Source organism: Bos grunniens, chromosome 19 (assembly GCF_055505025.1).
Source record: "Bos grunniens cultivar Pamir isolate PY7600 chromosome 19, Bosgru_T2T1.0, whole genome shotgun sequence".
Classification (NCBI taxonomy): Eukaryota; Metazoa; Chordata; class Mammalia; order Artiodactyla; family Bovidae; genus Bos; species Bos grunniens.
Window position 1 is genome coordinate 52,179,244 of NC_141183.1, and position 15,889 is coordinate 52,195,132.

Sequence of the window (15,889 nt, forward strand, 5' to 3'; positions counted from 1 at the left end):
CTCACAGAGAGGACATACTAGCAGTTACTCCAGAGGGGAGAAATTCAAGATAGGGGTCAGAGATTAAGAGGTATAAACTATTGTGTATAAAAATAAATAAGCTACAAGGATATACTGTACAGCACAGGGATAACAGCTAATATTTCATAATAACACTAAATGAAGTATCTATAAAAATTTTGAATCACTATGTTGTACACCAGAAACTAATATTGTAAATCAATTATAATTCAATCTAAAATAAGAAAGAAAAAAAAAAGAAAAACAAAACTAAAGAAACATGAAAACCACACGCAATATATAATACTTAACTGGATTCTGAATCAAGAATAAAAAAAAATAAACAGGTACACTATAGAAGTCACACTGGAAATAACTAGAAGAATATAGATTCTATTTGTAGTAATATTAAATTGCTTGGATATGATCGTGATATTGTGATTACACAAGATTATGTACCTGTTCTCAGGATAAACATTCTAAACTAATTAAGGGCAAAGTATCACAATGTCTACAAATTACTTTCTAATAACATATCCAGTTAATGTAATTGTCAATATTTTACAGTATTACTCTTCTCTCCTTTTCTCTCATATGTATATATACACAGATGCAAAGTTATACAACTGATGGATCTACATTAAGGTTATAAAGATATTCACTATGTTAATACTATTTTTTCCACTTGTTTCAAGCTATACTTTTTTAAATAAAGAGTTGGGGTAATCAACAAACGGACAAACAAAATGTGATACACACACACAATTCAAATATTATTCAGCCTTAATAAGGAAGAAATTCTGTTTCATGTTACAACAAATATGAACTCTGAAGACATCATTCTAAGCAAAATAAACTAATCACAAAATTTTGTAATTCCATTTAGATGATGTACTTAGAATAGTGGACTTCCCTGGTGGCTCAGAGGTTAAAGCATCGCCTGGAATGCGGTAGACCCAGGTTAGATCCCTGGTCTTAGATCCCTTGATTTAGAAAAGTCAAATTCATAAAAACAAAAAGTAGAATGGTGGTCACCAGGGGCTGGGAAGAGGGGGGAATTGAGAATTTTTATTTTATAATAGAATTCCAGTGTTGTTAAATGAAAAAGCTCTAGATATTGGTTACAAAACAAAACGAATATCCTTATAAAACTGAACTACACACTTAAAAACAGTTAACATGGTAAACTTTACGATGTGTTTTCTACCACAATTAAAATCAAAGTTTTTAAAAGTTGGGGGAAATATTAGAACAGAATCCAGCTGAACTAGCATTATTCTTACTAATTATCATTTTCTAGTAACATTATAAGTTAAATGGGCTTTTGTGCACAAGATTGAGAACATAGACCCTATAATAACATTCTTTTGGAAAAATATGTTCAATTTATTAATAACTTCCCATATTTATGTAAGCCTCCAAAGAAAACAACTTGAAAATATGGATCATATATTTTTCTTCTGCTACTGCTAATAGCAATGTTTCTAAATAAGAGCATTCTAGCATTTTGGAAACCACAATTCATTGTTACATAGGAGTCTAGCATTCAAGACCCTCACCTACTAAATGCCAGTAAGTCCCACAAACAATCCTTAGTTGAAAACTATAGCTCTTTATAAAGAACTAGAATATTAGGTGCTCAAGTACCATTAAACATGTTGTTGTTGCTATTCAGTTGCTCAGTTGTGTCTGATTCTTTGCAACCCCATGGACTACAGCATGCCAGGCTTCCCTGTCCTTCACCATATTCCAGAGTTTACTCAAACTCATGTCCATTGGTGATGACATCCAACCATCTCATCTTCTGTCATCCCTTTCTCCTCCTGCTTTCAATCTTTCCCATCATCAGGGTCTTTTCTAATGAGTCAGCTCTTCACATGAGATTGCCAAAGTATTGGAGCTTCAGCATCAGTCTTCCCAATGAATATTCAGGACTGATTTCCTTTAGGATGGACTGGTTTGATCTCCTTGCAGTTCAAGGAATCTCAAATGTCTTCTCCAACACCACAGTTCAAAAGCATCAATTCTTTGGCCCTCAGCCTTCTTTACGGTCCAACTCTCATATCCATACATAACTACTGGAAAAATCATAGCTGTGACTATACAGACCTTTGTCGGCAAAGTAATGTCTCTGTTTTTTAATATGCTGTCTAGGTTTGTCATTGTTTTTCTTCCAAGGAGCAGGCATCTTTAAATTTCATGGCAGCAGTCACCATCTGCAGTGATTTTGGAGCCCAAGAAAACAAAGTCTCTCACTGTTTCCATTGTTTCCCCATCTATTTGCCATGAAGTAATGGGGCCGGATACCATGATCTTCATTTTCTGAATGTTGAGTTTTAAGCCATCTTTTTCACTCTCCTCTTTCACTTTCACCAAGACTCTTTAGTTCCTCTTTGCTTTCTGCCAAAGGGTGGTGTCATCTGCATATCTGAGGCTACTGATACTTCTCCCAGCAATCTTGATTCCAGCTTATGATTCATCCAGGCTGGGATTTCGCATGATGTACCCTGTATATAAGTTAAATAAGCATGGTGACAATATACAGTCTTGACATACTCTCTTTCCCAATTCTGAACCAGTCCGTTGTTCCATGTCCAGTTCTAAGTGTTGCTTCTTGACCTGCATACAGATTTCTCAGGAGGCAGATAAAGTGGCCTGGTATTCCCATCTCTTTAAGAATTTTCCACAGTTTGTTGTGATCTAAACAAAGGCTTCAATGTAGTCAATGAAGCAGATGTTTTCTGGAATTCTCTTGCTTTATCTTTGATTCAGTGGATGTTAGCAATTTGATCTCTGGTTCCTCTGCCTTTTCTAAATCAAGCTTGAACATCTGGAAGTCCTCGGTTCATGTACTGGTAAAGCCTAGCTTGAAAGATTTTGAGCATTACCTTGCTAGCATGTGAGATGAGTGCAACTGTGCAGTAGTTTGAAAATTCTTTGGCATTGCCCTTCCTTGGGATTGGAATGAAAACTGACGTTTTCCAGTCCTGTGGCCACTGCTGAGTTTTCCAAATTTGCTGGCATTTTGAGGGCAGCACTTTAATAGCATCATCTTTTAGGATCTGAAATAGCTCAGCTGGAATTCCATCACCTCCACTAGCTTTGTTCACAGTGATGCTTTCTAAGGCCCACTTGACTTTGCACTCCAGGATGTCTGGCTGTAGGTGAGTGGTCACACCATCATGGTTATCCAGGTCATTAGGATCTTTTTGTATAGTTCTTCTGTGTATTCGTGCCACCTCTTCTCTTAATATCTTCTGCTTCTCTATGGCCATACCATTATGCATGTAGCTAACTACTTTCAATTACTTAATAAAAAGAAATAGAGGGCAGATTGACAAATGAAAAATTGAAACATTCTTAGGAAAATTTAAGTAACATTTACAGGGTATTGTTATAAAAAATTAAAATTTACGTCACAGGACTCACAAGAATACTTTTAATTCATTTCAGATATTCAAACATGTGCTGAAAATTTATTAACTAATACCAGCTATTAATCTAGGTGCAATGGAAAGATAAAGACATAAAAATTAGAATACAGTTACATCATACTCTAATGGAAAAAAGAATCACAAATAATTACACAATTAGAAATTACAGTAAAAAAAAAGGGTTGAATTTGTTTCCTTTTTAATTTTTATTAAAAAAATTTAAACTTAAATAAGGAAACTGCAATACAGTCTTTGCAAGCAAAGTACATATTTTTACTCACTGGGTTGAAGGAATACTATTTACTAGTAGTTCCTTTTGCTGACACTACCAAGTAGCTGACAAATTTTCTTTATTCTGAAACTGAAATGTTGACTTTCCTATCAGGATTTGTTTGCTAGTCCTTCAGTTACCTTTTAACTTGTTTGTAGATACTTATACTGAGGTAAAAAGACTAAGACTTCAAAAAAGAAAAAAAGAAACTAACCTGTGAGTTATTAATGACATGATTAGCCTCTAGTTGAATAGTAAATGTAACACCAAGTTCTGATGAAAAGGATTTCATTGGTGATAATGTCCCAGATGTCAAAACAATTGCCCAAACTTTGCCATTAATATCTGAAAAGGCCTACAAGGAAACAACATTAAATACACAAAATCAGTTTTTAAAAAGTCAAACAAATTTACTTAATTGTTGGTACTGAGCAAGAAGAATTCTTATTTACAGCATGATAAGCTTACCACAGCTGGATTTAAGCACCAAAAATTTAGCACACGAACTGCTGCTTTCTGCCGTAAACGTTTCTTATTTTTTGATAGAATCAACAACCCATGATCTGTAGTATCACTCTGATTTATCCAAGAGTAAGTCTGTTGAATAGCAACCTTATAATCAACTGCAAATCTAAATGAAAATAAAATGGCATTTAAGTGGCAGAACTTTAGATAACACCGTCCCCCACCAATAACCCATACCACCAAACTCAGTAATTCTGACAGAAAATAAATCATTAAACCTTAGGGTCAATCCACCCTTACAGAGTTTATGCATCATCTAACCATCCACCCTTTATCACTTCTCATCCCTATGTTCAGACATTATGTAAATCACAGCAAAGCCAGGATTAAAATCCAAGCCTCCTAACTCCTACTTCAGAGCTCTCTATATCCTATGTTACATCATTAGTTATAAAACAGTTAACAGTATTATTGTTTAAAAAAAAAAAAAAACAACTAAAGAGTGGGTTAAACTTTTTTATTGCATTAGAAAACAGAAAGACAATTTCTACTGAAAGTTTAGGAAACTGAGTTTCAATTGCCTTTAAAATGTGATCTCAGTCTTCATCTATTTTTTTTTTTATTTATTTATTTTTAATTGAAAGATTTACAATATTGTGCTGGTTTCTACCAAACATCAACATGAATCAGCCATAGGTTTACCTATGTCCCCTCCCACCCGAACATCCTTTTCATCTATTCTCAATGAAAGTACTAAACTATATGACCTCTGTAATCTGATACAGTTTATAAATTCTCTCCATAAGAGGCTATAAACCTAAGCTTAAACAGAATGAAATTTGGTATTCTCTACCATGTCCTCACAGTAATACTGACTGTTAATTTTACCCTCAGAGAGAAAGTCCAAGTCAGGAACCTTGTACTAGGTGGAGAGAATTTTATAAAAATACTGGGGGTGGGGGACACTTCCCAGGTGGTCCAGCGATTAAGACTCTGAGCTTCCAATGCAGGGGACGTGAGTTTGTTCCCTGGTTGGGGAACATGAATCCCACAGGCCATGGGGGAGTGGTCAAAAAAAAAAATTTCCTGGGAGCTAAAAATTACAAAACTCTCTTAGAAGAAAACATAGCAGAAATCTTCATGACATCATATTTGGCCATTGTAACTGGATACAAAAAGCATAAGCAACAAAAGAAAAAAAATCAATAAATTGGATTTCATTAATATTTAAAGACTTTTGTGCATCAAAGAATACTACGAAGAGAGTGAAAAGATTACACACAGAATAGGACAAAATATTTGTAAAGTATATATCTGAAACAGAATATGCAGAATAACTCTTACAACTCACAAACAACAAAATCCCCATTCAAAAATGGATGAAGGAGCTGAGCAGACACTTCTCCAGTGAAGATATAGAAATGGACAATAAGCTCATGAAAAGATGATCAACATCTCCAGTCATTAGTGAAGTGTAAATCAAAACCTCTTATACTCATTAAGATGGCTATTATAAAAAAAAAAAAAATAACAAGTACTGGCAAGGATGTGGAGAAATTGGGAACTCCTGTGCATCATTATGTGAATCTAGAATGTGCAGCTGCTATGAAACACAGTACGGTGGCTCTTAAAAAAGTTAGATCAGAATTACCATAAATCCTGCAATTCTACTGCTGGGTATGTACCCAGAAATGAAAACAGAGACTCAAAACAGATACTAGTACATCAATGTTCGCCGCAGCATGATTCACAATAAAAAGTAAAAACAATACAAATGTCTATCAATATAAAAATGGATAAGCAAAATATGGCATATACTCACAATAGAGTATTATTCAGCCATACAAATTGGAGAAGGCAGTGGCACCCCCACTCCAGTACTCTTGCCTGGAAAATCCCATGGACGGAGGAGCCTGGTAGGCTGTAGTCCGTGGGGTCGCTAAGAGTAGGGCCTGACTGAGCGACTTCACTTTCACTTTTCACTTTCATGCAATGGAGAAGGAAATGGCAACCCACTCCAGTGTTCTTGCCTGGAGAATCCCAGGGACGGGGGAGCCTGGTGGGCTGCCGTCTATGGGGTCGCACAGAGTCAGACATGACTGAAGCGACTTAGCTTCAGTTGTGTCCGCTTTTCAGCAGCCATGAAAAGGAATGATGTATGTTATAACATGCATTAACCTTAAAAACATTATACTACATGATTCCACGTACAGGAGACACCAAAAGGGGCAAATCCATTAAGGTGAAAGTAGGACAGAGGTTACCAAAGGCTATGGTGCTAGAAAAACGGAAGACACTGTTTCCTGGGTATAGAGTTCCTGTTTGGGATGATGAAAAAGTTCTGGAAATTGACAGTGCACAACCATGTGACCATAGTTAATGCTATTAAAATGTACACTTAAAATGTTTAAACTGTTCTGTCTTACATTATGTATACGTGCATGCATGCTAAGTTGCTTCAGTTGTGTCCAACCCCATGGACTATAGCCTTCCGGGCTACTCTGTCCATGGGAGTCTCCAGGCAAGAATACTGGAATAGGTTGCCATGCACTCCTCCAGGGGATCTTCCCAACCCAGGGATTGAACTCATGTCTCTTATATCTCCTGCATTGGCAGGCGGGTTCTTTACCACTAGCGCCACCTGGGAAGCCCTATATTGTGTGTGTGTGTGTGTGTGTGTGTGTGTGTGTGTAAGTCGTTTAGTTGTGTCCGACTCTGCGACCCCATGGACTGTAGTCCACCAGGCTACAGTGGACTCTGTCCATGGAATTCTCCAGGCAAGAATAGTAGAGTGGGTTGCCATTTCCTTCTCCAGGGGATCTTCCCGACTAAGAGATGGAACCCAGGTCTCCCACATTGAAGGCAGATTCTTCACCATCTGAGCCACCAGGATATTTTACCATTAAAAAAAAAAAAAAAAACTTAAAAAAACATTGGAGCCAGGTAGTACTATAACTTAAGGAGTAGTGTGTGGGAAGTTGACTGCTTTCACATTTTATTAAACAGGATTTATTAATAAGAGAGACTTTCTGACACTGGAAGAAACATATATAAATTATACTTAAATGAAGGCAAATTTAGTCTCAGAGGATTGTAAATTTAATGCTAAATTAATTAAATGTATTTATTTACTGGTTTCAATACTCATTTTCATTAACAAAAACTAACACCAGTTGACTGAGTCTGTGCCAGTAAGAGCAGTAAATATACCACTTGTGTATCATTATCTCATGTACTCACATAAAATTAGTAGCTAGCACCCAGTAAGGCTAATATTTTTAAGAGGAAGAATACAGACCAGATATCTTTACTTACCTGCTATTTTGCCTAAAAAGATAGTCAAGCACCATAAAAAGTCCTTTGAGCATTATTTGAGTTGAAGCACTAATAACAGGTATTTCTCTTGCCTCCTCTTTACCATGAATTGATGGGACTTTTTCTTCTCTTTGAAGGACAGCAGAAAAATGTCCCTGTAAAGAAATTGGCATGTTAAGTGTACTGGTTAGGGGTGGGGGAGGGAAAAGAGAGGAAAAGGAAAATTCTTAAAACTGTTAATAAAACCCAAATGAAATATAATTGAAATTTTAGTCAAACATTAATATGCAAGTACTAACAATGTATTCTGAATTCCCATATATTCTCAAATCCTCTTCAGAGACATTTAAATAAGAAGTTACACATTTAGAAAGTTCATTATTTCTTCGGGCAATTAGAGTTTTATTCAGTGCCCTTCAAAAGCAATGGGCTAAATAAAAATGTACAAAATGGTTTCTAAAAAGCTTAAAAATCTGATATGCCACCTAAATTCCTGAATTACCTCCAGGGAGTATGCCTGTGCTAAGAATCATGACTACGTGACAAGCAAAATTTAAAAAAAAAAAAGCAAAGAAAGAATACATGCTAAATACAAAATGTATTTTAACTGGCTCATTAGTGATTACATGGCTTATAAGTTTAAATACAGACTGAAGTGTGGACATTAAGATATATTTCCCACACTGTGCAAGAGAAAACTCTGAATATTGAAACAATAAAAGATACTGGTGACAACTCTGATGTTTGACAATAAAACCTGTGCTCAATGGAAATAAAACGGGGAAATAGGATAAATAAGACATCCTAGGTAGCCCAGCAGTAAAGACCCGCCTGCTAATACAGGAGATGCAAGAGACTCAGGTTTGACCCCTGAGTCAGGAAGATTCCCTGGAGTAGGAAATGGCACCCCACTGAAGTGTTCTTGCCTGGAAAATTCCATGTGCAGAGGAGCCTGATAGGCTACAATCCATGGGGTTGTAAAGAGTTGGACATGCCTGAGCAACTGAGCAATGCAATACAATCAATGAAAATAAAATGGGGAAATGGGATAAATAAAACAAAATTTCAATATCCAGATATATTGTGAAATAATACACATTTATTAAAAATAAAATTAGTCTCCACTGAACAAAACATTAAAGGATATGAAAAAACTTTTTTACTTTTATTTTTCCAGACTTTAAACTTTTTATTTTGTATTGGGGTATAGCTGATTAACAACACTGTGGCTGTTTCAGGTGACCAGCGAAGGGACTCAGCCATACATATACGTGTCTCCATTCTCCCCCAAAACCTGCCTCCCATCCAGGCTGGCACATAAAATTGAGCAGAGTTCCATGTGCTATACAATAGGTCCTTGCAAAAATATTTTTCAAAAATAAAGAACAAAAAAATAATATGAGCTTGAATAATTCAACAGTACAAATTATCAACAAAAGACAAGTACTAATTTGTTCTTTAAAAAAAAAAAAAAATCAAGTTCTCTGAGAAACACCCTACATGAAAGCTACTATTCCTCTCCAACACTGGCAGACAACTGGCAATTTACTTCCTAAAGTTACGTAATTTCTGAACTCCTAACAATAAGGCACTGTAATAAAAATTAAAGGACTGAATGAAATTCTATCTACTGAACCATGAGACAACTCCAAGGCTACCTCTGGCTAGGTTATCTAAACAATGATAGCTAGGTTTATAGATAAATAGAAAACTAAGCAAATGGGGAAACACACACACTTACAGGTAATTATTACTTCATAGTAAAACTAGAATTGTATTAAAAATAAATCAAGCAAGTTACATGATATTACTATCATGAACTATGATAACACAGAATATGATGACATGCACAGTGAATATTACTATAATTATGCTGAGAAAATGGAGAGAGAAGAAAGGGGAAGAAGACGGGAGGAAAAGGAAACAGAGAGGGAGGGACAGAGAGGAAAAGAGAGGAGGTGTGTGTGTGTGTGTTTCTGAAAGAGAGAGAGAAAGTGTGTGTGTAAAGGAGTTGAATCCTCACCATACTTAACGGGAATTCAATAGAGAATATCAAAACTTGAAAACTGAAAAGTAGCTGAATCTACATGTTACTTAGAAAATTGGGGTTAATTATGAGAGAAAGCCACTACAAGAATTAAAAGAGCCACTGAGAAGTAAAAATTGGGAGTGGGGCAGATGAATGCTTTTCTTGATAGTACTAATTGACTTTTTAAAAAATTTATTTATTTTATTTAATTGGACAATCACTCCACAACACTGACTTTTAAATTATGTTCACACATTACTGTGGTAAAAATTAACTTATAAACAATTCAATAATCACAATGATGAATTTCTTAGGATCAAAGGAAATTTCCCTAATCTAATTTTAAAATAAGTAAAATTACTACATCTATGAAATGAGAAAAAATATTTGCAAGTCATATATCCAATATGCTGTTCATATCCAGAACACAGAAAGGACTTAAACAATCAACAATAAAAGACAACTCAATTTCAGAAAGGGCAAAGGATTTGAATACAGATTTCTCCAAAGATATATTAATGGACAATAAGCAGCTGAAAAACTGTTTGCCATTATGAGTCATTAGGGAAAAGAAAAGAAAATCCTCTTGAGATATCACTGCATTCTTCCTACGAAGATTATAATAAAAGAGATATGAAAACAAGTGTTGGTGAGAATGCGGAAAAATCAGAATCCTTGTACATGGCTGATGGGATTGTAAAATGGTACAGCCCCTATGGAAAAGTTTGGCAGTTTCTTAAAAAGTTAAACACAGAGTTACTTTGTGGACCAAGAATTTTACTCCTAAGTATATACCAAACAGAACTGAAAATATATGTCTGCACAAAAATCTGTGTACAAATGGTCATAGTTGCATTGTTTACAACAGCCAAAAAGTAGAAACAACTGATAATGGATAAACAAAATACAGTACACTCATAAAGTGTAAAATTATTTGGAAATAAAAAGGAATGAAGTATTGATACATGCTACAACATAGACCCTGAGAACATCATGCAAAGTGAAAGAAGGCAGTCACAAGAACAGGTAGATTCACAGAAACACAAAGTGGATTACAGGTTTTCACGATCTGGGGTAAGAACAAATGGGAATGACTGCTAACGGGTATAAGATTTCTTTCTGAGGTGACAAATATATTCTGAAATGAGATAGCAATGATACTTTCATAATTCTGTGACTACAGGAAAAACCACTGAACTGTATATTCTAAAGGGTAAATTTTATGGCATGTGAATTATATCTCAAGTCAAGAATCAGAAAAAGCAATTTTGAGTTATAACATTTGAAAAAGAAATAGAAACTTTATAACTTCTCAGGAATAAATCTAACCAAAAGTAAATAAGACTTTTAAATTACAAAATTCTATTGAAAGATATATAGAGATAAAAAATGATTACAACTGTATCTTGTTCATGAATGAAAAACTTCATACTGTAATATGTCAATTCTTTCTAAATTAATATATAAATTTAATGCAATTACAGTCAAACTTCCAACTGATTTGTTCATAGACATTTATAAGCTCATTCTTACGGATTCATTTTGATATTTGGCAAAACTAATACAATTATGTAAAGTTTAAAAATAAAATAAAATAAAATTCAAATGGCAGAGTAATGCAACGTACAGCCAGGATCATTTCAAAGGAAAATAAAATGAGGAGATACGCCTTATCACCATGTATCAGCATTTTTCTAATGCTACAGTAATTAACAAATCATATAACTTAGACAAACACGATCAAAGAACACAAAAGTCCAGAAATAAGCTTACACATATACAAAATCAGCTATGGGGCAGAAGTGGCATTACAAATCAGAATGAAATAGATGGATTATTTAGTAAATGATGATGAGAAAATTCATTAAGGAAATAAAATGGATTCTGTTCCATACAACATAAACAAATATGACTCCCAGGTGGTTGAAAACATTTATTAAAAAAGAAAATACTCTTAGAAGAAAAATGTCACAAAGGATAAGAACTAAAACTAAACTCAAGAAAACTAAACTAAAAGAAAAAACATGGATACATTTGAATGCACTAAAATTTTAAAACTTAAAAAGACACCATAAACAAGCCATAGACACAAGAATAATACATGCAGCACAATAAGCAACAAAGAATTAATATTTAGAATATATAAAGGAAACAGTCAAAAATATATACAAAGATCTATTTTCAAGGCTGTTCATATTAGAACCTTTTCTTATTGAAAGGAAACTGGCAACAACTTATATGTCAAATGCCAGATTAGTCAAATAATTTATAATATGTGCACTCACAAAAATGCTACAATGCAACTAAAAATCATGTGAAAGAAATTTTATTAAAATAGGAAAGTACTCATAACATACTACTAAATGAGACGGTAAAAAAATTTCATCTCAAAAATTAACTTATGTTAAGCAAATACACACACAGAAGACAAGGTACACACAGACCTAAACGCTACTAATAATCATTTTTATGTTTACAAGTCTTTTTTTTTCTTTGTACCTTTCTGTATTTTTCAAGTTTTTTTCCTTTGACATACATTTTATTTGTATTTTTTTTATAGAGTGCACTAATCTTAAGTGTACCGGTCATTAAACACAAGTGCGCACACACACATATGCACACTTGTATAACTAAAACTAAATCAGGATTCAAAACATTCCTCAAAAAAAAAAAAAAAAAAAAATTCCTCAAACTCCAGAAAGTTCCCCTGTGTCCCTTCTCAGTCCGAACTACTCCTTATCCCTACACAGTGGTAACCAGTATTCTGATTTCTACTAGCATAATTATGTTTGTCCTTAAATTTCATAAAAATGAAATCATACGGTTTGTACTCTTTTGTGCTGGTTTCTCTTGTACAACATAATGTCTGTAAGATTCATTTACACAGTTGTGGAGGCAGTGGTTCATTTTTTTTAAAATTGCTGTGTAGTATTCTACTATATGAATATCTTACAATTTATTCAATCCATTTTACTATTGATATGAAAAATCTGTAGACTGCAAAAAGCTTATGCAAAAAAATGAAAAAGTATATGAAAAAATACTTATGGTATGTTGCACTTTAAAAGTTCAGATAAATACAATCAAATTAAAATATATTTTGAATACTCATATACTATTGTAAAGCAACTTCACTCCAATAAAAAAAATTAAAAAAAAATACTCTTAGTCCAGAAGCTACTTCTGTTGGCAATAGTTTTTAACTGTTTTTGGTTCAAAAATCTCTTTAAAACTATATGAGGAGGGACTTACCTCACTATATGGTGGTCTAGTGGTTAAGAATCTGCCTTGCAATGCAAGGGACACTGGTTTGATCGCTGGTCAAGAAACTGAGGTCCCACATGTCGCAGGGCAACTAAGATCACCTGCTGCAACTACTGAGCCCAAGCTCTACAACTAGAGCGTCCTCATGCTGCAAAAAAGATCCTCCATGATGCAAGAAAGAAACATCCCGTGTACCGCAACTAAGACCCGACACAGCCAAATTAAAAACAAAAAAAAACTATATTAGAGCACTTCACTAGTGGTCTAGTGGTTAAGAATCCGCCTGCCAACGCAGGGGGCACAGGTTCAATCCCTGGTCTACAAAGATTCCACAATCTTTGTGGGGAACTAAGCCCCTGAGCCACAACTACTGAGCCGGAGTGCCAGCTACTGAGCGCACGCACACTAGAGCCTGAGCTCCACAAGACAAGCCATCACAGTGAGAAGCCCACACACCTCACCTGGAGAGCAGCCCCCATTCCTCACCAGTAGAGAAACCCCATCTGCAGCAACAAAGACTCAATGCAGCCAAAAATACATTTAAAAAAAGTTACACTGCCTTAAAAAAAAAAAAAAAAAAAAAAACTAAGAGAAAAACTATAAAACTCTGATAAAAGAAATCAAAGATGATCTAAATAAATGGAGATGCTCCATGTTAAAGGATAAGAAACTCAATATTGTTAAAATGTCAGTTCTTCCCAGATTGATCTATAAATTCAATGCAGTCCAATAAAAAATCCCACCAAGATACTTAATGAATACTGACAAACTGATTCTTAAGCCAAAAGATCAGCCTCTGTGCACTGATGCCAAATTGAATCTTGGAGACAGTTTTAGGTAAAGTAGGAAAGAATAGTTCAACTGCTTTGCAGGCAAAGGAAACCCTGAAAAACTGTGTGTCCCAACTTGGGAGGATTTGGGGAGGAGTTTTATAGCAATAATTCAAGTTCTTGGTTGCTAACAAGATTAGCTTCAACAGTACATGAAGCAGGAACTTCCAGGCTTCAACAATACATGAACTGTGAACTCACAGATGTTCAAGCTTGATTTAGAAAAGACAGAGGAACCAGAGATCAAATTGCCAACATCTGCTGGATCATTGAAAAAGCAAAAGAGTTCCAGAAAAACATCTACTTCTGCTTTATTGACTATGCCAAAGCCTTTGACTGTGTGGATCACAATAAACTGTGGAAAATTCTGAAAGAGATGCGAATACCAGATCACCTGACCTGCCTCTTGATAAATCTGTATGCAGGTCAAGAAGCAACAGTTAGAACTGGACATGGAACAACAGACTGGTTCCAAATTGGGAAAGGAGTATGTCAAGGCTGTATATTGTCACCCTGCTTATTTAACTTATATGCAGAATACATCATGTGAAACGCTGGACTGGATGAAGCATAAGCTGGAATCAAGATTTCTGGGAGAAATATCAGTAACCTCAGATATGCAGATGACACCACCCTTATGGCAGAAATTGATGAAGAGCTAAAGAGCCTCTTGAGGAAAGTGAAAAAGTGAGTGAAAAAGTTGGCTTAAAGCTCAACATTCAGAAAAATAAGATCACGACATCTGGTCCCATCACTTCATGGCAAATAGATGGGGAAACAGTGAGAGTATTTTTATTTTCTTGGGCTCCAGAATCACTGCAGATGGTGATTGCAGCCATGAAATTAAAAGACGCTTGCTCCTTGGAAGGAAAGTTATGACCATCCTAGACAGCATATTAAAAAGCAGAGATATTGCTTTGCCAACAAAGGTTCATCTAGTCAAATCTATGGTTTTTCCAGTAGTCATGTATGGTTTTGAGAGTTGGTCTACGAGGAAAGCTGAGTACTGAACAATTGATGCTTTTGAACTGTGGTGTTGGAGAAGACTCTTGAGAGTCTCTTGGACTGCAAGGAAATCAAACAAGTCCATCCTCAAGGAGATCAGTCCTGAATATTCATTGGAAGGACTCATTCTGAAACTGAAACTCCAGTACTTTGGCCACCTGATGCGAAGAACTGACTCATTTGAAAAGACCCTGATGCTGGGAAAAATTGCAGGTGGGAGAAGAAGGTGACGACAGAGGATGAGATGGTTGGATGGCATCACTGATTTGATGGACATGAATTCGAGGAGGCTACGGGAGTTGGTGAACTACATGGAGGCCTAGTGTGCTGCAGTCCATGGGGTGGCAGAGTCGGACACAACTGAGCAACTGAACTGAACTGAACAAGATTAGAATGCATGCAGGATCTATATGCCTTAAATCTTGTCTCAGGTGGTCTCCTAATAATGATGAGCTTTGATGAGCTTCCCTGGTTCCTCTAATCTTGCCTCAGATAGTTCCTTGGCTTCTCCTCCCTAGTCTCTGCATCTCCTCCCTTCCTCAATTACCAACTGTTCGAATTTGCCCTTGAAACCCAGGGAAGGTCATGGAGACTGGAGTCTGTTCCTTATAAACAAGAAATGGGGGACAGAAAGGCTTCCATGCCCAGGAGCACCACAGGGTCCTGCTCAGTTTAATTCTAAGTTTATATGGAAAAATGAAAGACCCAGAATAGCAAACACAATGCTGAAAAACAAATTCAGAGGACTGACACTACCTGACTTCAAGACTTACTATAAAAACAGGCATGGTACTGATAAAGGAATAGACAGTGTATCAGTGGAAAAGAATAGAGAGCCCAAAAATGGGCCAACACAATACAGTCAGCTGATCTCTTGACAAAGGAACAAAGATAATCCAATGGAGAAAGGATGGTCTTTTCAACAGTGATACAGTAACATCTACATCCAAAGAGACGACTAGACACTGAACTAACACACTTCACAAAAATTAACTCAAAATGGGACACGGACCTAAATATAAAATACAAAATTATAAAACTTCTAGAAGACAAGATAGGAGAAAATCTAGGTGACTCTGGGTTCGGTGATAAATTTTTAGATCGAACAACAAAAACAGAATCCATTAAAGAAAAAAAACTTGAACTTTAATACTAAAAGCGTTATGTTCCATGAAAGCCTCCATTAACAGGATGAAAAAACAAGTCACAGGCTGGGAGAATATATTTGCAAACACACATCAGATGAAGGTCTTGCATATGAAATACCCAAAGGACC

At 35.5% G+C, this 15,889-nt stretch overlaps 1 protein-coding gene across 16 annotated transcripts in view; it reads right to left on the reverse strand.

Moving 5' to 3' along the window:
• Positions 1-15,889, reverse strand: part of BRIP1 (BRCA1 interacting DNA helicase 1) — a 182,236-nt gene that overhangs the window by 97,527 nt on the left and 68,820 nt on the right. For all 16 annotated transcript variants that reach the window (XM_086355643.1, XM_086355640.1, XM_086355642.1 and 13 more), the window contains exons 11-13: positions 7,486-7,640; positions 4,174-4,336; positions 3,920-4,060 (exon numbers count right to left, since the gene is read on the reverse strand). In XM_086355643.1, the coding sequence (XP_086211769.1) occupies positions 3,920-4,060; positions 4,174-4,336; positions 7,486-7,640 (459 nt within the window). The remainder of the gene's footprint in view (positions 1-3,919; positions 4,061-4,173; positions 4,337-7,485; positions 7,641-15,889) is intronic.